The sequence below is a fragment of the Solanum stenotomum genome, chromosome 8, assembly GCF_019186545.1.
Source record: "Solanum stenotomum isolate F172 chromosome 8, ASM1918654v1, whole genome shotgun sequence".
Taxonomy (NCBI): Eukaryota; Viridiplantae; Streptophyta; class Magnoliopsida; order Solanales; family Solanaceae; genus Solanum; species Solanum stenotomum.
This window is the reverse complement of record NC_064289.1, coordinates 21,175,126-21,200,789: the sequence shown is the minus strand read 5'-3', so window position 1 is coordinate 21,200,789 and position 25,664 is coordinate 21,175,126. Positions and strand designations below refer to the sequence as shown.

Here is a 25,664-nt window from a genome sequence, read left to right as displayed (position 1 = left end):
TTTTTTAAAAACAAACTTAAATATTTTTTGGGGGGGCTGGGGGTAGGTGGTTGGGGGGTCGAGGGTAGGAGTGAAAAAATGAAATTTTGAAGTTGAAATTATTTTTTAAAAACAAACTTACATTATTTTTTTGGGGTAGGGGGTGGGGGGCGGTAGGGGGTGAGTGGGTGCAAACTTAAATTTTTTTTTAGTGGGGGTTGAGGGTAGGGGTGAAAAAATTAAAATTTGAAATAGAAAATATTTTTTAAAAAAACAAACTTAAATTTTGTTTTAAAGAGGGTGATATAATAGCAATGACTCAAAACTATTTATTTGATAGGTTTGAAGACAGAGAAGTTCAAAGGGACATGAAACTTGTTCCGTACAAGATTGTTAACAAGGATGGTAAACCATATATCCAAGTTAAGATTAAAGACGGGAAGAACAAGGTCTTCAGTCCTGAGGAGATCAGTGCCATGATTTTGACCAAGATGAAGGAAACAACTGAAGCTTACCTTGGAAAGAAAATCAATGATGTAGTTGTCACTGTTCCTTGTATGTAAAGTTCCAATAATTGTATCATATGATTGATTGCTGATCTTTTTATGTGTTCTCCCCTGCAACTTACTTTAATGATGCCCAGAGGCAGGCCACTAAGGATACAGGTGTAATCGCTGGACTAAATGTGGCAAAAATCATTAACGAACTGACTGCAGCAGCAATTGCCTATGGATTAGATAAGAAAGGTGGTGAAAAGAACATCCTTGTCTTTGACCTTGGTGGTGGAACATTTGATGTTAGCATACCCACCATCGATAATGGTGTTTTTGAAGTTCTTGCAACAAATGAAGGCACTCACCTGGGAGGTTAGCACCCCTTTGTTAACTGCATCAATTGCTACATTTATTTTTGTTAGTTTTCCCATATATTGATATAATACTAAAAATTTACATCAGTTCAAATTTGATATCTGATTTAGGTTGATGAAAATAAATGATAGTTGTAAAAACTATTAGCTTCAAATAAGCCTTGTTCACAAGTCACACTACACATTGATAGTTTCTTCATTGCAGGAGAGAATTTTGACTATAGGATTATAGAGTACTTTATTAAATTGAGTAAGAAGAAGCACGGGAAGGACATCAGCAAGGACAACAGAGCTTTGGGTAAGCTTAGGAGAGAAGCTGAGCGTGCCAAGAGATCTCTGAGCAGTCGGCACCAAGTTAGGGTAGAGATTGAATCTCTGTTTGATGGTGTGGATTTCTCTGAAACCATTTACTCGGGCACGTTTTGAGGAGATAAACAATGATTTATTTAGAAAGACTATGGGGCCTGTTAAAAAGGCTATGGAAGACGCTGGGCTAGGGAAGAACCAGATTGATGAAATTGTTCTTGTTGGTGGAAGTACCAGGATTCCTAAAGTTCAACAGCTTTTGAAGGATTAATTTGATGGCAAGGAACCCAGCAAGGGAGTCAACCCTGACGAAGTAGTTGCTTATGGTGCAGATGTACAAGGGGGAATTTTGAGTGGCTAGTGTGGTGATGAAACTAAAAGTATTTCTTCTTTTGTCTGTCTTTTATCCATTTGATGGAGATTTGATTCTTTTAAAAACCATATATTTGACGATAAACTTTGGAATTTAACAAGATATTCTTCTTCTGGATGTGACTCCACTCACTCTTGGTATTGAAACTGTTGGCGGAGTGATGACTACGTTGATCCCAAGAAACACTGTCATTTCTACTAAAAAGTCTCAAGTCTTCACCACTTATCAGGATCAACAGACAGCAGTGACCATTCAGGTATTTCCTCGAAACTATCTTCTTAGAGAGCTTAAAGTCTCAAGAAAAGGAACATGTCTGGACTTGTGGCTCTTCTAACATGAATATTCTTACCTTCAGGTGTTTGAAGGTGAACGTAGTCTCACAAAGGACTGCAGACAGCTAGGAAAATTTGATTTAACTGGAGTAGCTCCAGCTCTAAGGTACTTGTCTTCTCCACCTGCTTGAGAGTGTTTGATGAGTTTCCTTTTGCCTGGTTGACTAAAATAATATTGGCTTCTTTACTAAATTCTTTCATATTTCAACAGAGGAACTCCTCAGATTGAGGTGACATTTGCAGTTGATGCAAACGGTATTCTGACCGTCAAAGATGAAGACAAAGCCCCTGGAAAATCAGAGAAGATTACAATTACCAATGATAAAGGTCGCTTGAGTCGAGAAGAAATTGAACATATGGTCAAGGAAGCAGAGGAATTCGCAGAGGAGGATAAGAAAGTAAAAGAAAGAATTGACTCTAGAAACAGCCTGGAGACATATGTATATAACATGAGAAACCAAATAAATGATCAGGATAAGCTTACAGACAAGCTAGAGTTTGATGAGAAAGAAAAGATTGAAACGGCGACAAAAGAAGCACTTGCAGAGTGTTGAGAAGGAGGATTACGATGAAAAACTTAAAGAAGTGGAAACTGTGTGCAACCCAATAATCACTGCAGTATATCAGAGGTCTGGTGGAGCACCGGGAGGAGAATCAGGTGCTGGTGACGATGATGACCATGATGAGTTGTAAATGATTGCTAGTTTTTAGTTTACTTTTACTAGTGATAGGATACACATGATTGTTATATATATATATATTTCCTGTTGACGGTGACAATCAAAAATAGATTTAGATTAGGAGGAAGACATTGATTAATTTACAGTTCAATCTAGTTCCATTTGGAAGACATGTATGATAGTAAACATCATCAATACAGATTGGAACCTTTTGTATTCTTTCAAATGTGAGTTTTAAAGTTAGATTGAATCTAAGTATGATGTTAGTTGATGTAACTTTGACAACTTAGGAATGAGTTCTCTGTTCTGGCATTTTAATACTTGCTTTACCTGGCTGGACGTAGCAGAAATTGTGGGTGCTTATATATATTCTGGAACTAACATAACCACTGAGGCTTAACATCTAACATCTAAATAGGCATTAGTGAAAAATAAAAGATAATAATGCGCATCCGGGGAATCGAACCCCGGTCAGTACCGTGGGAGGGTACTATGATACCACTACACCAGATGCGCCTTCATGTCTGCTCTATTGTGTAGTTTTTATAACACAGGCAAGTTCATCAAACGTTAGGAGTTACTTGTAGTGTTAGTTCAAAACCGAACTGAAATCAATAATCTAAATCAAAAATATATTATTGGTTTAGCGGTTTTAATAATGTTTTTGATCTTTTTTATTATCAGGTTATCGACTCTTAACTGTTTGAGGTGTTTTTTTAACAGGTTAACTGATAACTCGATAGTAAATTAATAAAATATATTTATACCATTCGATATATAAAGTTCTTGATTTAGCGCTTAGTTTCATATTTTTATTTCTAGATGTCTCAAACTCTCAATTATTCTACAATGTGTTAGTGTTTACTTTTAAGCTATAATCAATTTGTCAACTCATTTGCATTGTTCATTTGGTTTGTCACTTTGTTTTTAAGTGATTTTAAATAAAAAATAATCGTGTCAAATCGTAATAGTAAACCTAGTGGCGGAGCCAGAAATTTATCAAGGGTGTCCAAGATAATGGTGTGTGACTATCAAAGTAAAATAAAAAAATATAATGCTATTTGGGGTTCAAACCTAGAATTTCTTCATTCAAATGGACACACATTACCACTATATCATAGACATAACTTTTATTAGGGGTGTCCAAGTTTAAATATATATTCTTTAAATGTAGAATTTGACATATATATACAACGTAATTTTCCAACGAAGGTGGCTATAGCTCCACCTGATTAAACCGATAACGATCCATAACCGATAACTGACCTGATAACCGATAAGTCAATATTTTAATAGTTCTATAATGATTTAGCATATCTACAAATTGATAACGGATAAGTTGAATCGATAAACTTCAAAGTTGAACTGAACCGGTCGATATGTACCGTAGTCACTTGGTAGTTAGTATGGAAATGAGTAATACAAGTATTAAATTATGTGATATCACTTTTGGTAGCTAGTTAGGCGGTAAGTTATTTAGGCATAAAAGTATTTGATTTTTACAATTTAAAAAATCATATAATTAATACATATATAAGTTTATAAGCTATGAGGCAGTTTGTATTATTTTATGCAAAATAAAAGATTAATAATAATACATGAATACCTAAACCGGGCATAAAAAGTTAAAGTTTTTAGAATGCAATAAAGTTAATTTCAAGTGAAGGTCCCAACTCCCAAGTCCCAACCCAACATTGAACGCAAAGTTGGAGGGTATTAGAATAATGAGGAAAAATGTATGTCAGGTGAGGTAATGGATTATTGACCATTCTCCTCACTCCTCGCCTATCTCTCCTCCATTTGTTCCTTTTCCCTCTAACCGGACAAAGAAAGACCCTCTTCTCTCTCCTCTCGCTCGACTGGAGATCGAGCTAGGAGAGACACGAACGAAAACCAAAAATAAATAAATCAAAGAGAATGTCCTGCGAAAAGATTGACGGCCTGGCGAGGTGGTTCGGCACGAGTGTCGCATCGGCATTCTTCGCCTCGTTGGAACGATGTGCTTGTGTCAATCTCACAACCTATGCCTCTGATGATGAGGAAGAGGAAGAAGCTAAAGATCGCCCTCTTTTTATGAACAATTTGCCTTCTCATGTTGATCCTTGCCCTAGGACCAACAATTCTCATTCCGTTGACAACCTCCCTGTTTAAATCTTCTGGTAATTTCATATTATACATCTTCTTCTTTTCTGATTTTACATATAGTAGATCAGTTGGTTGCCTTTTGCCGGACAAAAAAAGGAGTAATGATGAATATATTGTCAATGTATTGATTTTTTTTTTTTGTTGTTAGTTCAATGTATGTTGCTTGATAGGTGATCCGGAATATATCTTATTAATTTGGATCTCTTGCCTTTATGGAGTTAATTCAATATATGTTGCTTGGTAGGTGATTATGTGTGTGTTTGTATGAATACATTTGCACAGATGTTGTTGATTTTATGTTTCTGAATATTGAATTTAGAATATTATTTTTTTTGCTGTTTTTGTTTTAAACAATTAAACATTCAACTGAGTTCTACGATTGGTTGGGGTCGTATATATAAATCCTCTATGTCTATTCAACTATGGTGTTCAAATGATTCATCATAGTTGGACTACGAAAAGGTATTACTTCGTTTAAGGAGTTCTCTCTAGTTTGTACTAGACAAGGGAAGGAAGAGAGTGGATGCATATTCGCGTACATTTCTGTAGAAGGCTGTTTCAATGCCTCTAAGCGATGATCTACAGGTTATCGAAAGTACAACTCTACTGTTTATCGTATGAGCTGGAAATTGATGGCTTTTACACAAAAATAATTTCAAAGTTAGAGATGCTAATAGAATTATCTTCTTGGTCCTCTTCTGCCAGATGGATGGATTGTTAAGGGTTCTAGGTAGGAAAGAGAGGGAAAAGGTTATTTACTTCGTCAACTGAAAACCTATCGTGAATGGAGGTTTTCTTTCATACTCTTGCAGGAAAAAGGTTTAAGGAACAAATGAAGAGAATGGAGTTAAAAGGTTAGCAGACTTTTGGTGCTAAGTGGATCTATAAAGGAGCTATCTCATGTTGTTTTTCGTAGTTTTATCCTACTAATGGAGAACTGTAGAGGTGGAATCAAGTTAATAGCTGCTACTCTTGGTATTGGTACAATGTTGCCACATGCATTGCCACTGGTTGTCTTGCACTTCATGGTTATTTGTTGGACATAGGATTTATTAACAAATGGAACGATGATTTCTTGGAAAACTAACTTGGGCTTGCTGTTAGAGAATTGGCAGGGCAGGCATGTATCATTTTTAGTGCCTAATAGCCCAATGCTTTCTGTGGTGTAGAAAAAGATGAAATATTTATTATTTACTTCCAAATGTTTTGTTTATGAACTCCATTCCCAAGATCATCGAACGTCGATTATGACATTGTAACACATGGAGCTTGCACAATGAATCGTAAAAGAGTTAAACTACATAGATGTATCTATCTGACTTCTTAGTTTAAGTATAAGATCATTGGGAAATGTATTGCAGATGAACTACATCCTTATTATTTTGTTTATCAGAGAACTTGCATGGCTCCCGGCTAACATTACCCTGAATTTATGATCTCAGATTCTCAGTAGTGAAAGAATTGAGTTGGACTAGGAAGGTTGCCACGGGATCTTCTGAAGTGATTAATCTGAAACTTCTATGGTTGGTGCGTTAGATTTATGTCTGTTAAGCGAAAATTTGGAAACCCCTAGTCTCAAAGTCAAGAAGCTTTTAGACGGTTGGCTATATGTTGAATGCTTTGATGTGTGGAATCCTTATGGTTGGAATGTCTAAATACCAAACTTGAAGAAGATTAACAATTTTTTTCTTATTATAAGTGACTCGCAGATTTCTATGTACATGTTAGGGAAAACCTGGGACGTACGGTTGCTGACATCCAGATATCTTGTCCAAATCATTACTTAACTACTCTTTGAATGTTCATAGGTTCTAGGAAGAGCTTGTTCGAAAAGACATTTGGTTATTATCTGTAAAAGACTTGTTACAAATGCTAAATTTTCTTGATCGAGAATCAGACTTAACATATTTGACATAGGGACATATGCCTGATAAACTATATCAGGTGCAAGACGGCAACTTAAGTGGTGTTTTCCATGTTTCTAACATTCAAAAAACAAGTAGTGCTTTCCATGTCTAGAAGTTGTCTTGATTTGGCCCATATTATATTGTGACACCAAAAAAGAAAAAGTTAATTTCCTGATTTGATGATGTTTGCTTCTTTGCATTTGGTCATTGTCAATATTTTGCAGCCCGATCTCTACTGGACAGCTTATGATGCAACCTTTCTTTCCGTTTTTTTCCCCAGAACTGGCATCACCAACTTCGTCATATTAATCCCCTGGCTCCAAACAGAGGAAATGGAAATGTAATTCTGGTATCAACTGTAATATTTTTTTTTCCCTTATAGACTGATTTTCCCCTTGAAGTGTTGTATGAGGTGTTTGTCCGTTGGCATTTTTGTTACAAGGTCAAACATTTAAGCACGAAAGACGCCTTTTTATTGTTCCTTTACCTTGACATTATTTACCAAGTGTCTTGCTTGCTCTAGGAAAATAGCAAATGCCAGTGAGAGGCTGTTGTACTTTATGTTTCTGAAGTTAACAGTGCAAAATTGGCCCTCAGAAGCATTGGCAACACGATCTTGTCAAGTTTTCGGGCGCTACAACTTCTATGTTCCTAGGGTTATTTGAAAAATAAATTTAGCTTTCATTACTTTATTTAGGAAAACTTCATCATGAACCATATAAAACCCAACAGGTAATGAGTTATGCTAAGTATATGTGCTTTGACTCTACTAGTTCAGGCATTAAAACTTCTGCGACTGCAAAGGGGTGTTTTGGCGATGAAAAATGTGAGTATTTTTGGAAAAAAATAGTTTTTCTATTTCAAAGTAAAAATGAATTTTGGAAATTAGTTACTTCTGTAAGTTTGATTTAAAAATGTTGATCTATTCTTATATTATAATAACTAAAAATTCTTAAATTCTTACAAAAGTTATAATAAATTTAGAAGGAATCTTATAAATAGACCGAAACGGCACATACAGAGTGAAGAGGAAGTTGGGAGTTTTGGTTTGGAAAAAACTATTAAAGATAAAACAATAAAATACTTAGTCAAACGAAAAGTTCTGAAAAATTGCAAGTTGAAGATGATTATCTAATGACTTTTGGCTGATTTTGACTTATGAACACTTGATTATAAGTACTTTATTGTTTAACAAACACATAAATAAAGCTAAAACATGACTATAAATTGGTTAACCACAACCAATTTATTAGCTTAGCTGAACGCCCTCTATATATAAGATTTATAGTGTGTATAAGCTCCAACATGCATGCAAATTGGCTCATAGTCACCAAAACTCATCAAGGAATTAACCAATTTCTCTTAATTCAAAGACTACAATAATGATACTTGAAGCAAAATCGTTGAATCTCAAAGCAAGGGGGTCAGCTGCTATTAACAATTTTGAAGGAAGAGCAGTCAGATCTATACATATACGTACACTAATTACTGATTTTTATACAGAAGAACTAATCAATGAAATCACATTTGTTGTTTCACACGTGTGTTGAACCAACATTGTGATGCTACTAAATACAATTTTGGAGCTGTAAATTTGAAAATGCCATCTATGTTAGTGTAACTATGTTACCAGCAGCCTTGCCCCCAAACTTTGATCTAGTGGTAAGAGCATAACATGTGACGTGTTGGATTAAGCACATGTCACAAAAGTTAAGTATTCAAGTGGAGAAGGGTAGAGGATTGGACACATTATCCACCGAGTTTAGAACCGTGCCCCCCAAAAAACCCATGTTACCAGCACCATCTCTGTAATGAACCTCCCTCTTTTACCAGAAAAGGCGCTGTTCCAACCAGAGGTAGAGCAGAGCACCAGCCCCGAAGCATTCTAACCATATTAGTAACTGACATCAGCACTGAGATCTCGTGCACGTACAGCTGCTACGACACTCCAATTCAGCAGGAAGCGGCCCCCACCTTCCTCACAATCAACCTGTGGTTACTCCTATCTTCAATGGACTGACCGTATGGCAGACAACAATTCAATCATTCAGAACAGCCAGCATGTCATAAAAGATGATGTTCCCCACCATTTCGCCTAGAGAAAATTATAGCCACTAGCTCCTTCCCTGATCTCATTTAGATAACAAGGAAGTAGAATAATGAAAGGCCCCGCAGGCAACTCATATGGATAAGCATATTATGTTGACCTCTCATAAAATATTCATTTCCTTCCAGAGTTGGTGGATGAATGGCGCCAATAAACTAAAATTAGGTGCCAACTAGTGGCAAGATCAGGTATATTCAAGAAAACTCTGACATGACTTGTAAGTACCTAAAGGGGCCGGTCAAACATCCTTTCTCATATGGAGCTCTCGTTGCAGCACTGAACTCTGTCGAGTAGTTCCATGACAAAGGGTTTCTGCAATCCAGAAAGCAGGTGTCAAAAGAGGAGATAACTTTCACTTCCTTGAAAATCCTGAAATTATACTTCTCAAAGTGGTGAAGGCAGTCCATAATTATGATATGACCTTATTCGCCCATCATAGCCTGCAGTAACAATAACTAAACCCCAGGCATGAGAACTGGATGAACTCTGGCAAGAACTTTTGAGAAACTTGTATTGAGATTTACACATTGCAGAAGGCACAGACCGAGGACTTGACAGTGGAAGCTTCTCTTCAGGCCAGGTGGCAGATCCCTTCGGAACTGCCTCTAAAAACAACCCTTGTCCTAAAGAGAAACAAGGAGAAGCCCCCAAAGGAAAATTGTTTAAGCTTTGACTCAGCACTTGTGAGTGACACTGATTCTCTTGGTTGACATTTTTCAGTCCAGACCAAGGTATTGCAATGGATGCATCACTATAGAAGAACTCAAATGATCTCACCGCTTCAGGTTGAGACACAGAAGTCTCTTCTGGAATGTGACAGTTCCACAGATAGACATTAGAATCTTCAGATGCAGAGATGATATGCTTCCCATCTGAGGAGAAAGCAGCAGAGAGATGGCTTCCTGCATTTGTTAGGCCTAGAGAATAAAGTAGCAGAAAGTTAAAAAAGAAGAGAAAAAACTCCACCAGATATCCAATTAACTACACGTAAAAAAAATTAAGTTGACTGCAGGTCCCATATTTGTAGACAGCTGCATTATCAACTAGTAGGGAAAATAGGTCATCATCTAAAACTCGAGAAGGGAGCACACCTCTGTATTTGCCAATCACATTGATCCCACTAAGGATTCTTACTAGGGAGTCCGCACAAGTAACAATCACTTTACTTGGGTCTTGTGGTAGAAACTGCATTGGAGTAACATGATTTATCAGCATCTTATTACATTGCTATCCAGAACTAATAAAACAGTAATTAGTATCTGGGTGATGTCTACTAACCTGAAAGCCAGTAATTCTTTTGCAAAGTGACTTCTTCTTACTGACCAAACAAATCTGCTCCTCCAGTTGAATCTCATGATCTGTGATGGTCCAAAAATGTCAAAACACATTTCTAATTTGATATGAAATCTGTATAACACACTATCCTTTCATAAACTGCAAAAATATGGACCACAAATTCTAAGTCACTGTAAACTATATCCGCATTCTTTCATTTGCTATATCATAAGAATTTATATAATGTGCATCAGAAATTGGCATGTGACTAACATATGATGTTCATACAAACTAAAACTACTATCAGGTAACGGAAATACTACTCTGATAAAGCTTGGAGAAAGGAAGGAAACAGAGCATGGGCTAGAACAACTCTGGAAAATCAAAAGACAGAAATGAAAATGGCAAACTCTCCAACCAGACGCACCCATAACAAAAGAAGAAAAAAAAGTACGTTAAGTTCGTGACATTGTGCATGGTTATCTACCTAAAATCAGCTTGATGGTTAATCAACTGACACAAAGCAACAAAAGGGCTAAAAGCTCTTAAATAAAAATATATATCCTAACTGCAGGTGATCAATGCTATTTTGGTATATATAAGGAAAAGAGGCAACATTACCTATTAAACTAAAGAAGCAACATGCGCCTGCTATAGAACCAATAATCCCACCCTGCATGAGAAGTAGATAACTTATTTAATAAACTGCTTGGATTTCTGGATCTATGAGGTAAGTTTGTAAAAAGGAAAAAAGAGACAAACTAACGACCTTCCCATCAGGACGATAGGAAATAGCAGTCACAATGTCTTTTATGTCCGTCCAAGTCACAACTTGACCGCTGTTAATCGCCCAAATGCGAACTTTTCCGTCTATTGAACCACTGATGAAGTAATCATCATTTACTGGGTTGAAATGTATGCAAGTCACTGAAAAACAAAAAGAAAGAAAATAGTGAGTAATGCAGTTTGGAACTAAAATGACAGAAACTTAGGCTAATCAGCAAAAAAACAAGCCTGAATCAGAAAAATATAGAATGATCTAACAAAATGTTTGGTGCATACCATAATTATTGTGCGAAAAAACTTTGAGGCATTTATCATATCCAACTTGCCACAGACGAACAGTTTTGTCCGTTGATGATGAAAGCAAATACTGCAAGAATAATAAATCATAAAAGAAAACTTGATTAGATCCAGAATTGTTCAGAAAGCTTTAATCAAGCATAGAGCAGCAATAAACATACATTGTTCTCTGACCACGAAACATCCAATATATCACCACTATGTCCTCGGAACACATGCAGCGGTTCTTCCAAAATTCGAAAGACCTTAGGCGGGAAAATGACACAGGAAGACCCTGTTGTTTTCTTTAGACCCCTCAATTTATTGATTCTCTCTTTCTCTGTCACCAAAGGAGCAAGTTGTGAAAGATGGTTCACTGTGAAGTACATGCAAGATGGATCTAAGTCTGGAATATCTACTTCATCAGATCTCTCGTCTTCCACCACTTGCCATACACGCACAATCTTATCTTCACCAGCACTGGCTAGGTATTGCCCATCAAGGCTGAATTTCATAGTTAATATTGAACCTTCATGAGCCTGGATATCTTGCCCCACAAAAAGTCCAGAGAGTTCATTTAATCGCTTCTTTCTATGGTGAACCTTAGCCCTCTGAACCCTAGACCTTTGGACAGCACTGGAGCTGTCAACCTTTGAATTGTTACTTCTCCCTTTGTCATTTACAATGCACGTCAGTGATCGCAATCTACTTATTAAACGCCTCTTGACCACATTCAGTTTCCTCCCAGCATCTCCATTGACCTCAAATCCAAGTTGCTGTCGTTCCAATTTCGTAGTTCTGTGATTATTCTCAGCCTGGTCATGTACATTGCACTCTCTTCCACCATCTGGATTGCCACTCCGACACACAAATGTCTCATTTGAATCCAACTCTTTATATGAACCCAAAACACCAACAGACAAACCAGGTAGAGGAACTTGGCGAGAAGGAAATTCGTCTTCAAGAATTGAGGTTCGCACCACAGCCTCACTACTCTCCATAATCCTTTCAATTTCACAACTAGAATCAGAACTTCCATATACATCTACCGGATCTTCTCCCATCCAACTAAAGAATTCCCTACGACGCTCTCTAACACTGCTGGGACTTCTACTCCACACATCATACTGGTAGCTACTAGTGACAAAATTACCAATCCTGGAGCTGGACTTGAGCACCTGGGGTTCATTAGAACCCAAATCAGGTACTTGGCCAATATTCTCAGAGGCATCAAAAAACACACATTCTTCATCATCACTAATGCTACCCATTATACCTTTGAGTTCACCCCATGAAACCCCACCACAACAAATCACCTTTTACAATGTACTGAATTATTCTCTCCTCGAAAAGCCTAAGAAATTTTGAAAAAAAAAAATTACTACAATTTAGTAAAACAAAAGAGAATCACAAACACAACAACCAAGTAAACAGCAATTTCATCTGTACTTTCAACATTACAATAACCAAAAAAAACACAAATAGATCCAGCAAGGATCCCAACCACACACAATATAAATTTCACAAAGTATAATTTCAAGAAAAGAACCTTTTTTTTTTAACTTATAGTACTCCACTATGGCTATATCCAAATAGAACCCTCAAGCTACCAAACCAAAAGAAACCAACAAACACCCATAAGTTATTTTCACGGAAACATGAAAACCCACATAAGCAAAATTAATAGGGAAGAAAGAAGAAGAAAAAAACGACAAAGAAAGAAAAACAAAAATACGAAATTGAAAGGCGTGAAAAGGATAATTTGCTCACATGGGTCCGGCTTGTTTCTACAGAATTGAATGGATGAGATAAGAAAATAATCAAAGGTGATTTCCCTAGACACAAACACACACTTCTCTCTCTGTTGTTTAAACAGGGGAAGTTTAAAGAGAAAAAGGGAAAATTCCTTGATAGACGTGATTATGGATGGAGCGAGAAACGAGTAAAGGAAAGTATGGATGTGTAGTCTTGTTTGGTTCTTCCTTTGTGCGCCACCCTATTTTGCCCACATTGCAGGACTCTCTCTTACAACAACTCTCATAAACCCCCTCTCTCTCTCTCTCCTATTATATTTAGCTTTTCTCCGGCATAATATATAAACATATTATTTAACTTGGACTTAGTTGTTATTAAATTCGACCTTTATTTTCTACTTTTGAAACTATTGATTTGACCGGCTTGAAACCTTGGTTTGATTACCTAAGGAATTAAAAAATTAATTTTTTTTCAAACGAAGACTCTTCTCTTTAGGAAGATGAGTCTCGATCGTTCTTCGAAGTTGATTTGAAAATAAAATATTTGTTTCATGCCGTGAGGCTCTAGCTTCACACATGTTCTATATGGCAGATTATATGTAGGACACTATGTATGACGTAATTGTCACATAGAACGTCACGTAGGTATTTTTTTGTTTAATTATATAAAAGTTTAAGTATCTATTTATATATAACCAAAGTTAATTATATAGGTGTCAATAAAAGCAAACTAAATGACATTTTTATATATTATGTTTTTTTGCTACTTGTTTAACCAATACAATAATTAGCATTACCATTCGATGTACTTGAATTTACTTTGACATAATTTGACTCAATATAAGCTTTTTTTAAGATATTAAAACTGAGGAAATAAGGTTGAAAGTATTGGAGTAGCAAGGCTATCCTATACAAGTAGATTTATATATTTAAATATATCATAATTTTTGTGTCGCTATAATTATATTTTGATATTTACATGATTATAAAAGCTTTTTCAGAATAATGTATGTCATTTTTTATAAACGGATTAATAAGAAGATTGTGTTAAATAAAATGAAACAGATGAAATAATTGACCAGGGGCCCATAGTGACAATTAGGGGTATTCACGATTTAATTAAAATCAAATGAAATAAAAAATCAACCAAACTGAATAAATAATATAAGTTGGTTATTATTTAGTTTTGATTTATATTTTTTAAAATTAATAATATTTGGTTCGATTTTATTAAAAACAAGACAGAATAAAAAAAATGAACTGATAAATGATATACACAACATATTTTTATATATATAATTTTAAAACTTTATATACTTTGTTCATGGAAATTCTATTATACAATATTTTTTATATAAATAATTTTAACTATTTTGTATGATTTTCATGAAAATTCTATTATACAATATATTGTTGCAAATAATTTTAACTAATTTGTGTATTTTTTTTCATGAAAAAGTTGTTTTCTCTAATAGGCTTATGAACTTACCATCTATTAAGCTCACTTATTTTAAAAAAAATACATTCAAACTCATTTATTCAAAGATATAATTATGAGTTTACCTATATATAATTTTTGTATTTCTTATCTACTTGATTAAAGCTTATTGATATTAAGATTTTTTTTTCTGCATCATCTAAGAAAAATGTTGCAACCACAATAAAAGGTTAATAATGATAATATAAGTTAAAAGATTCTTTTCTTATTTAGGAGAAAAATATTGTTATATTTCTTAAAAACTGAAAAACTAAAACTAAACCAACAACAACCAAATCGATGAATATAAAGTATATTTGATTTGGTTTAATTTTAATAATTAAAAATTGACTAAAGTAATATTTACTCTAAAATCGAACCAATAAACACTTTCGATAACATCATTCTTAGGTAATTAAAAAGAAAATTACAGAAATCACATATTTTTTAAGCAAAATTACAATTTATCCTTTAAAAGTTTATAATTACATAAATCCCTCAAACATATACAATAATATAAGCGCTGATACATTAATCTAATGCGCGAGATACATTAATCGTTCAGTAAGATACATTACACTTTATACATGATACACTAATCTGATACGTGAGATACAATAATATAAGCGCGCAGTGCCGGCTCTACAGCTTTGAAAAAAAGGCAACTGCCTTAGGCCCCAAAATTTGAGGGGCCTCATTTTTTAAAAATACAATAGGTTATACATATTTTTTAAAAAAAAATATCGCGTATAATTTGTAGAAAATATAATTTTTTCATAAAAGAGCAAGGAAATAATAGAAGTTTGATAAATTATGAATACTATGTCTCAAGAAAGATTAAATAATTGGCTATAATAAACTTCATAAAAAATATATATTCGAATTTAAGGCCTCCACTCGGATTTTGCTTTAGGCCACCGATTTATTAGAGCCACCCCTGTAAGCGCGATACATTAATCTGATGCACGAGATACATTAATCTGATGCGCGAAAATAAGGCATTTGAAAATTTATAAAACTTATAGGGGATAATGGTAATAAGTAAACTAAAATGTGAGATTTGTTGTAATTTTTCCTAAAAAGAATTTGGTGCAGATATTTTTTATTTTAGAAAAAAGAAAGGCATGGCCACTAAACTCATAGGACATAACAATTTGCTAATCATTATTAAGGAATTAAATGAACTTTTTTTTTCCTTATCTTTTTGTTACAACAAAAAAATCCATTAAAAAAATAAGGTATCGAGTCAAATCAGAATAAACAAGTAGGGTGTTTCAAAATTGGTCTCAATTTGACCCAAGAGAGAGTCGATAAAAAATTTACTAAAAAAAATCAGTGCGGGTGTTTCATAATTAAAATAATATTGGAATAATATTAAGAGCTACTAATTTTTTTGGACTATAAATTTTATGGACCATTAAAAACTCTAAGGATCTCAAGTTCTCAAATACTAGAGAAAATTAGTATTTAGGCCAAGTTCTAATATTTGAAAATTTTAAAAATTCAATAATTATCCCAAACTTTTATATTTTATAAAAAATACTCATTATTTATTAATTCCAACTAATATTTGTTACTACCTCCTTCGAAAAAGTTTGAGTTCTAATTTGAGTGATAAAATTGAGAAAAAGGAACAATTTGTGCTTAATGAGTTATAATTATAATTGAATCAACGACAAATTTGAGTATGCGATTAATGTATTGTCTTGCCTATGTTGTTATTTTGTTATTCTTGATTGTAATCAATTATATTATAAGGTTATTTTTAACGAAACATATTCATTATAGGATGATAATATAAATTTATAGGTGTTTTAAATATTTTTTAGAACTTATGGGTATAAATCATATTTTTTTGATATAGTCAAATATTTTTGGGAAAAATTGGGGCCAAAAACTTCATCCAAATATGATTTGCAAAGAATATTTAAGAACTTGAGGCGAAACGCTAGCTAAGTCTCAAAATCTTGAAATAATATGTTAAAAGAAAAAAATTATGAAAAAGTATAAGAAATATTTAGAAACTATATCAAAGTAAATATTTGTATGCATAAAATAAATTTTAAAAATTATATATATAATGTCGGGTTGATTCAGTCTTGAGTTGAATTTTTTTTAGTTAAAACCAAACTAACCCAAGTATAATCGGATTTTTTTTTTCCAATACCAAACCCGTCAAACCAAATCATTACTCTTTTTCGATCTAACTCGATTTGCTATTTGATTCGATTTTGTACACTCCTACATACACAATGGTGTCAAGCCTTTAGATATTCATATAAAAATAAGTTTTTACATATATATTTAATATAATTTTTTGATAAAGGGTGTTCGTCTGACCACCTGGGAACACTATAGCTTTGCCCTAGGTACAGTTGGTTTAACTAATTAAGTGATCAACCAATCTAGTTTAACATCACTTTCCTTATTTCCACTTATAAAGAAAATATATTCTCTTCGTTCATTTTTAGTTGTCATGTTGCGCTTGTCGAAAGTTAATTTGACTAATTTTTAAAGTTAAATTATAGTACATTAATTCGATATTTTAAACTAAAAATTTAGATATTCAAAAATTATACAAAAAGTACTATAGATTGTAAACTTTTTGCATATCAATATGATGAAAAAATACATCATAAAATATTAATCAAAAGTCTTATTATTTAACTCTAAAAATGAAAATCATGACAACTAAAAAATAACCAAGGGAGTAATGACTCAATATAGAGCACTAATTTAGTTCGCTATTCCTTAACGGTCATTAAATAGCACACTAATTTTTAGAGCGCTATATGTAGAAAATAGAAACTTTATTTCTACATGTTATTTTGGTCAATTCTTAGTTTTTAGCCTATCATTTAGATTTCAAACTCTTTTAATCAAACCTCGGTTCAAATAAAATAAAATAAAACTAAATAAGAAAAATACAGTAGTGAAGGAGTCATGTTGAACATAATGAAAAACAATACAACATAACAACAATACATAATATGATAATCAAATCAAAGAAAACAACATGAAATAATTTATTGCTAATCATCAATGAAAATCTTTTTTCTTCTCTAACTTAGATCAATAGGCAATGAAAATAATTTGTCTTTGAAGGAGAAAACGTGTTAGATGGGTTCAATTAATTTAATTAACAAAGGGGGTTGGTTGCACGGATTTCTTGCAAGGACAAGAGGTCAAATTCAAGATCATAAAGTAATACTAACAAATTCAAGATTGGCAGCTATATAAAGGCAATGGGAATCTTCAAAGAAGCATATATAACCTCAATAATGTAAGTAGCAAGAACTAACAATGAAATTGTGTATCAAAATTTAATTATGAGAAATTGAGAACCAAAAAATGTAATATTTCAGATAAGTTATATTTGTTCTTTTCATTCAATTTTAGGATCATATTTGTTCTTCTATTCTCAAAAAAGTCATTTATATTCTTACGATTTTAAATTTATATGTCCCACTTTAATGTCGTTTCAATCGTATGTACTTTCGATTAAGAACCAAAACATATAATAAATTATTTCAATTAGATATTCGAATTAATATTTGTTTTCAATTAATGCAAATTACGTAGTTAAATTAACCACTTGAAATATGTCAGCTTCTTTAAACTATATGTATTAGCTATAATAATTAACACAAAACATCATATATGTTTCAATTGAGACTGATGTGTATATAATTAATTAATTGATAGATATGACATATTTATATGTATAACTTATTTGTATACATAATAGACACTCGACCATACATAAAAATAATTTAAAATTTGAATTTAAAATGTCTAATATAAACTTTTTATCATATCGTAAGTTGGATATTTGAGAAAAATTTAGTGACAAATTTTGAAAGGTTATATAAATATAAAAAATATAAAAAAGGGTGGAGAAAGTGCGGATATATCCAACACCTCCTTATCTCCAACAACATATTTCCTTCATTGTCCTATTTTTCACCTCATTCAATTTTAGGATCATATTTGTTCTTATATTTTCAAGAAAGTCATATTTTTCTTATGATATTAAATTTTTATGTCCCACTTTAATGTCATTTCAATCATATATTTCGATTAAGAACCAAAACATATGATAAATTGCTTCAATTAGACACTCAACTTAATGTTTGTTTTCAAATGTTCATTACATAAAAAAAATAACCATTTAAAATAAGTCACCTCCTTTAACCATATGCATTAGTCTTAATAATTAACCGTAAAACCTTATGTATATTTCAATTGAGAATGATCTGTATATAATTATTCAATGAATTTGCCATACATATATATCACTTATCTATCTATACAATAAACACTTGAGAAAACACGTAACAATAATTTAAAAATTAAATAAATATTGTATAATTATATGATAAACATTTTATTATATATTCAGATATTTATCGAAATATATCGTTGTTCAAATGTCTAAACTGAAATTTACTGACAAATTAACCATGTATTATACTTTTAAAATAAAATAATTTAAAAAAAAGGTAGGAGAGAGTGAATATATCCAACAACATACCCTTTCTTTTATTGACCTATTTTTCACCCCACCCCCCTTGTTAATGGTTTTCCCTATAAGCATGGTTAGAAAGTAGTGCAATGCCATTAATTGTGAGTGATAAAACTAATAAAAAGAATGAAATGTGGTGCAAAATTGTCTGATGTTTAGGTAGTTTGCTGCAAAATGAGGTGCCAGAAAGTAATGGGCTAAAGATGGCTTCTTGTGTCATCAGAGCTTTGGGAGTCCCCTCCATTCCGACAGCTTTCATAATACACAGCCAACATTTTATTTGGTCCACACTAAACTCAAGACCTTCAGTTTTTTCCTGACATTTCTCTATCTCTATGTCTATATATGAGTATGGGTTTTGCCCATTGCTACCTCTCCTACAACATTCACTACTTACATACATATCATTTCCGACCTATTGGGATACGATTTAATTCAAATTTAAAATATTTGTATAGATTGTCTCTATTCATTTCATAAAAAATTATGGACTAAAGTATTTTTATTTATGACCTGATTTTGCTCGGGATAAGTTATGTAGGAATTCAGGTATTGGACATAAGTTTTGTAGTATATAATTTGTTCGGCACAAGGTTAGAGAACTTTTGCTTCGCCTACCATAAGTTATGTAGGAATCAAGTTATACCTCTTACGACATAATTACTTGTGGGTTCTGAAAGTGAATTTTTGTCACATGACTTGACATAAGTTCTCTAGTATCTAAGTTATGACCTTTACGACATAACTTCTGGATTCTGTAGGACTTAAGTGGCATAACTTGTGTTATATATTATGATACAAAAATATAAACTTACGTCAAATGGAAATTGTTTGTTATTTTGGTGTTAGTGGTATTTTCGGTCACTTATTTGTAACTTCAAGTGCTGAAAGGCAAAAATTAAAAATCGCCATATATGAGGATAAAAATTAAAGATCACTTCAAAATAAGGGTATTTGTGCAAATGACACATCACAAACCGTGCATTGCAGGACCTATTTTTTAGGGAACGTTCTCAATAAAATATTTTATTGTATGTCTAAAAGCTCAAACTCAAAACCTCTTATTTAAGATGAACAAATCTCAATCATCTTACCACGACTTATGTTGATTCTCTCTATTCAAAATTCTAGCGCTTCAACATTTTTTAAATTAAATTTCTGATTTACTTTTTGAATGTTATAATAAAGGCAGAAGGTTGCATTCATATTATCATCTTCAAATTTTACGTATGGAATTATACAGTATATATTATTATATAATAAAAGATGAAATTTTCTCACATGACCAAATATGATGAGAATAGAATAATGACTACAGAGGTTTCTTGTTTTTTAATTTACCAAATCTTTTTGTGTTATATTTTTATCTATTTTCAAATAAAAGAATATTTATCGAGGATCATAAAACTAGAGTTATCAATATAGGCTGGTCCATCTCATTCGGGTTAATTCATATAAGCTTTGAAATTTAACGATTCAAACTGGGCTAGCCCATTTTTGGTGTGGGCTAGAAAATGGTCTGCCCAGCCCACAAGTACGTGGGCTACGGGCTTGCCGGGCCACCCCTCTTTTCGTAAAAAAATATTTTTGATAATTTTTTAAATTAATTTATAATTTAAAAATATTATCATAAATATCGACAATATAATATTATATGGTGTTAGTGTTACTACTTGTTAATCAAATCCACAAATAAAATTATCTTTATAATATTTATTAAGTTTGATTTCAAGTAAAAACATAAATAGCTAAATAAAAATATAAATGTAATTATTTTTCAATGATCATAATAAAACACAAAAATATGACAATATTCCATAGGCTACGGCCTATGTACTGATTCCTAAAAAATTTAGGTAATTTTTATTTTACGTAATACATATTTTATAAACATAATTTGTATTTAAATTGTAATATTTCAAACTTTAAACTGATTTGAGTTTAGACTCTTGTTATTTTTAATACTCTATTTTATTTTTTATTTTTTAATTAATTTTTATTTGGCCCACGAGTTGGCCCTATCCATATTTCTCAAGCCCCACAAATCGACATGTTTATTTAGGTCGGGCTAAAAAGTTCTTTTCTTAAACAGGCTCCAAAAATCATAACCCAGCCCTATCAAATCTCGAATTAGACCAGGTCGACCCAACGGGCCTAGCCCATATTGACGACTCTACATAAAACCAACCACCGGAGTAATAAATTTCACAAGAAAAAAATAAGTACAATTGTATTGTGAAAGGAGAGAGGAAATATTTGAGAATTGAGATGCAAATTCGTACTCGTATGTCTTAAAATTCATGTATTATATTGCACAATACTAGCAATAATAATTTAAGAAATTATTGATCTTTCGTAATAAATCTCTTTCAATTGATTTTAGAAATTGAATTGGGTCATGATCCGTCCAAATTTATTTTGAGCTTAAATGGGCTATTAATCAGATTGAGTCCTGATCTGTCCAATTTGATCCGTTTAATATCAATAATTTTAACATATTGTTATTTACCTTTTATAACTATGATTTGAATTTCAACTCAAGCAAATAACAAAAATAAGTTACAAATTGATAGATAAATCCTAGAAGATATAAAATAGATTGTAATTAATACCTTCAATGTGAGAACATACATTAAACCAATGCAAATAAAAAGTCTTAAAACGGGTTGAAATTGGAGATTAAATTAGGCTCAATTGTAGATTATTTTTAAATGGGTTAAGGCATGGATGAGTTGAAATTGAATCCAATTTAAATTATTTTGAGTCGAACCCATAAAATTCTGAGTGAATTGGACAAGTTATCTATATTTGAGTTTATTTTGACACCCCTAAAAGCAACGATTGAAGCAAGACACGACAATAACATTTTAAGAAACCTTTCATCATTTTATCTTTAATGTATGCTATTTGAATTTTATCATATTTGTGATTATTTTAATTTTGTCTAATTAAATATGATCGTACATTTATCTTAGCACATCCACGCCTCTCAGATCATCTTATGAAGGTTTTCGACTTTAGTGGTCCAACCTTCATTCTCACATAATTTATTTATTATAATGTATTATTCAAAACAAAAAAAGTATTATTTCACCGTATTATGTTTGTTTCTTTAAAAAAGATCATAGCAGCAGGGAGTTAATATTTTGATAATATGCATATAAGATAAAAAGATATGTATTTCTTAATTGATATATAAAATATTGAATTTTTTTACGACATGGATGAAATTTCTAATAAAGTGACAAAGGTGATTCAATCAAAATATTTTATTTTATTTTTGGATTTTTGGGAATTTCTGTCAGAATGATTTTTATTAGTCTACCTTAGCTTGTTGGTGAAAGTATGAACAAACTGTTATGAGATGAACTATTTTTCACAGATTTGATAGGATTTGAGAAAGTGACACTTCTTTTGAAAGAGCCAACATTAGATGTAGTAATGTTCAGTGGGTGCATGTGTATGATTAATAATCACAAATATATATGCACTACTCTTTTATATTGGTGAAGCCAAAAAGAAGTCTTGTTTCCATTTTACCATACAACATAACCTACTTCAATACTAATCAGCATCGAATCGAAATGGTAAATACTTATTCATTTTGAATAAATATTTGAGCTTGAATTTTAGGGGGTATAAACTTAGAACCTGTTTGGATCGACTTAACAAGTATCTTTTAAGTCAAAAATAAAAAAGTCAGAAATGACTTTTAAGTAAAAAAAAAAAAAAGGTAGGGGCTTAGGGGGGGACCTACTTTTGGTTTTTGACTTATTTTAAGTTATTTTTGACCTTGTCAAATACTTTCTAACTTAATTCAAATCATTTTAGACTTATTTTAAGTTATTTTTTATATTTGTCAAACACTTCCAGAAATCAAAAACTGACTTAAAAGTAGGTTTGACTAACTTTTAAATCGATTCAAACACCTCTTACTTTTGTTAGGAACAATTTACTCCTAATATATAAATACAAATTTAATTGAGTCTCAATATAAATATTGAGCATTAAAAGAAACAACGGTTAATTCACTAGCTATTCTTTTACCTCCTACTAATTCACTTGATTACCGACCAAATTATTCTTGTTTGGAGCATCAAGTACAGACAATACTACAACATTTAGAGGTAGTTTTCACATGTCATGTCACTTGTAATTACTCGCTCCGTTTCACAAAGAGTGACCTGGTTTGACTTGACACGAAATTTTAGAAAATAAAGAAGATTTTTGAATCTTCTGATCCTAAATTAAAGTTATGTCAAATGTACTAAATTGCCCTTCAATCTTGTTGCTTGAAACATGTCACGTGGAAAGCTGAAATTAAAATGTTACCAAAAAAAGAAAAGAAGTCATTCTTTTTAAACAGACTAAAAAAAAAAGGAAGTCATTCTTTTTGGAACGGAGGGAGTACTTTAGTTACTTGTCAATCAATTTAAATTCTCTACGTACAATAAAAATAAATGTGAAAATTAACCACAAAATTATTAGTTGCAAGAAAATTAAATATTCTTTTCTTTGGATGAATAACATTTCATATTTAAACGCATGAGTCGCATATTTTAGTGACAAAGAAGCAAAGTACAAATTTTGTAGCAAATATTTGTCTAAAGGGTGATTGGATTGGCTTAAAAGTTGGTCAAACCTACTTTTAAGTCAGTTTTTAACTTTTGGAAGTGTTTGACAAATATAAAAAAATAACTTAAAATAAGTCAAAAACCAAAAGTAGGTCTTCTCCTATTTCTTATTTTTTGACTTAAAAGTCATTTCAGTTTGACTTTTTATTTTTGACTTAAAAGCTACTTTTTTTAAGTCAATCCAAACGTGCTCTAATAAGACTTCCCACAAAAAAAATGGATTCTAGACGTTAATCGAGTTGGCATGATAATTTATTAGTAAAAAAAATAAATGGCAAAAGTTATTATTATTAAGAAAAATTGTCATCTTGATTAATAATAGAATTTGTAAAAAGAGACTAATCAATGATTGATTCACTCGTGAAACACTTTGGATAAGAAAAAACTTGATCTAGCTCTAATATATCGATTTACTAATATGCGCTCTGAAAAGTGACTTTTGAGTTCTTCCTTTAATATAATTATTACTCCTATTAGATTAAACAAGCAATTCTCTTGAAATTGGACAACACTTGCTACTATAATCTTAGTTGAATTAATCAAAAAATTCTTAGCAAAGTCCCTTTAGAATTCAACATCTGGTTATTTACGATTACTTTATTACTTGCAACCATTTATATTTGTGTATGTATTGGGTGACAACAAGTGAGTTATCAGCCAGTAGACGTGTCTGTCGATACAATTAACCAACGGGGATGACAGACAACTTGCTTAATAAAGTCTTTATATATAAATATATATATTACCTTAAAAGCATGAACTCCTAACTTGAATATTAAATTACTATAATTTTTCAATCACAATTTTTTTTTAATCTTCTACTCTTTTTCTTCTTGCATTTAAAAAAAATTCGTGTGATTTATTGTCGTTGAGTGAGTTCGAAGTTTAGCGGAATATGAGGTACCACAATTCTGATAAAGTAAATTGTTCTATCCTAAGAGGGTATATTCTTTAACATCGAGTACTTGAGGAAAATAATTTTGATGATATAATAATTATTTTTTTGCTTAGTATATACATTAGAATGTAATGTTCCAATATATGAAGTTAACATGACGTAGTCTAAATTCATTTGTTTTTGTTAACAATTTCTCTTGTGATGTAGATATATGCTTCTAAATATCTTTTTCCAAAATTATTAAACTTTTCAAGAGTTATAGAAGTGTCACGATTTGTTGTTTGATGCTCAATACAAAAAAATGACTTTATTTATCAATGCTACTTATGTGATTTAGATTGTCAGGAAGTTTGCTTCAAAATAGTTATTACTATATAAACATTACCCTTTTGTTTTACTGATTTACTATTTCTTAATATTTCAGTATTTTCAACGAAGAAAAGTTCATATGACTTGTAATAATGCCAGTTGAAGTTTGTATTAGTTTAATTTTTATTATAGTATAAATTCATTTGTTTTTGTTAACAATTTCTCTTGTGATGTAGATATATATTTCTAAATATCTTTTCCTAAAATTATTAAAATTCTCAAGAGTTAGAGAATTGTCACGATTTATTTTTTTGATGCTCAAGACAAAAGAATGATTTTATTTGTCAATGTTACTTATGTGATTAAGATTGTCAGGAAGTTTGTTTCAATATAGTTATTACTATGTAAACATTGCCTTTTGTTTAACTAATTTACTATTTCTTAATATTTCAATATTTTCGACGAAGAAAAGTTCATATGACTGGTAATAACGCCAGTTGAAGTTTGAATTAGTTTAATTTTGGGAAAAGGGTCTGAAAAATACTCCAACTTTGGCCGAAATTGTTGTTACAATACCAAACTTTATGGAAGACCTTTTACCCCCTGCACTATTTAATAGTGTATTTTAAAGGTATATATGTGCCCACATGGACACGTTACTACTTATAATGATGCAATATTTATGATGTTCACGTAGGCACATATATACCTTTAAAATATACTATTAAATAGTGTATGGGGGTAAAAGGTCCTTTCCAAAGTTCAGTATTATTACAACAATTTTGGTCAAAGTTCGGATATATTTCAGACCTTTTTCCCTTTAATTTTTATTGTAATATAAATTCATTTATTTTTGTTAACAATTTCTCTTGTGATGTTGATAAATGTGACTGTATATCTTTTCCCAAAATTATTAAACTTCTCAACAGTTAGAAAATTGTCACGATTTGTTTTTTTGATGCTTAAGACAAAAGAATGACTTTATTTGTCAATACTACTTATGTGATTTAGATTGTCAGGAAGTTTGCTTCAA

The 25,664-nt window shown here is 31.8% G+C and overlaps 1 protein-coding gene, 1 long non-coding RNA gene, 1 other non-coding gene and 1 pseudogene across 3 annotated transcripts; 2 read left to right on the top strand and 2 right to left on the bottom strand.

Annotated features, from left to right (window-relative positions):
- The first annotated feature begins 1,065 nt into the window (after positions 1-1,065).
- Positions 1,066-2,571, top strand: LOC125875037 (luminal-binding protein 8-like; annotated as a pseudogene).
- Positions 2,572-2,983: 412 nt separating this feature from the next.
- On the bottom strand, positions 2,984-3,054 carry TRNAG-CCC (transfer RNA glycine (anticodon CCC)). The gene has a single exon. It is a non-coding gene; the product is annotated as a tRNA-Gly (tRNA).
- Positions 3,055-4,240: 1,186 nt separating this feature from the next.
- LOC125874978 (uncharacterized) lies at positions 4,241-7,063 on the top strand. The gene is made up of 2 exons (XR_007447338.1): positions 4,241-4,697; positions 6,815-7,063. It is a non-coding gene; the product is annotated as an uncharacterized LOC125874978 (long non-coding RNA).
- A 1,009-nt stretch (positions 7,064-8,072) lies between these two features.
- LOC125873041 (uncharacterized) lies at positions 8,073-13,104 on the bottom strand. The gene is made up of 8 exons (XM_049553886.1): positions 12,805-13,104; positions 11,217-12,388; positions 11,035-11,125; positions 10,742-10,899; positions 10,594-10,645; positions 9,976-10,055; positions 9,789-9,882; positions 8,073-9,614 (listed from the first exon to the last, which is right to left on the bottom strand). Exons 2-8 carry the CDS (start codon positions 12,303-12,305, stop codon positions 9,082-9,084), a joined length of 2,097 nt encoding a protein of 698 aa, XP_049409843.1. The 5' UTR covers positions 12,306-12,388; positions 12,805-13,104; the 3' UTR covers positions 8,073-9,081.
- Positions 13,105-25,664: the final 12,560 nt, after the last annotated feature.

Excerpts from the sequence above, each read along its gene's own strand:
- LOC125873041 (XM_049553886.1), bottom strand. The coding sequence starts at position 12,305 with ATGGGTAGCATTAGTGATGATGAAGAATGTGTGTTTTTTGATGCCTCT. Across the intron at positions 10,646-10,741 it reads CCTATCGTCCTGATGGGAAG|GGTGGGATTATTGGTTCTAT; the intron begins GTCGTTAGTTTG and ends CTTCTCATGCAG. Across the intron at positions 9,883-9,975 it reads AAAGAATTACTGGCTTTCAG|TTTCTACCACAAGACCCAAG; the intron begins GTTAGTAGACAT and ends ACTCCAATGCAG.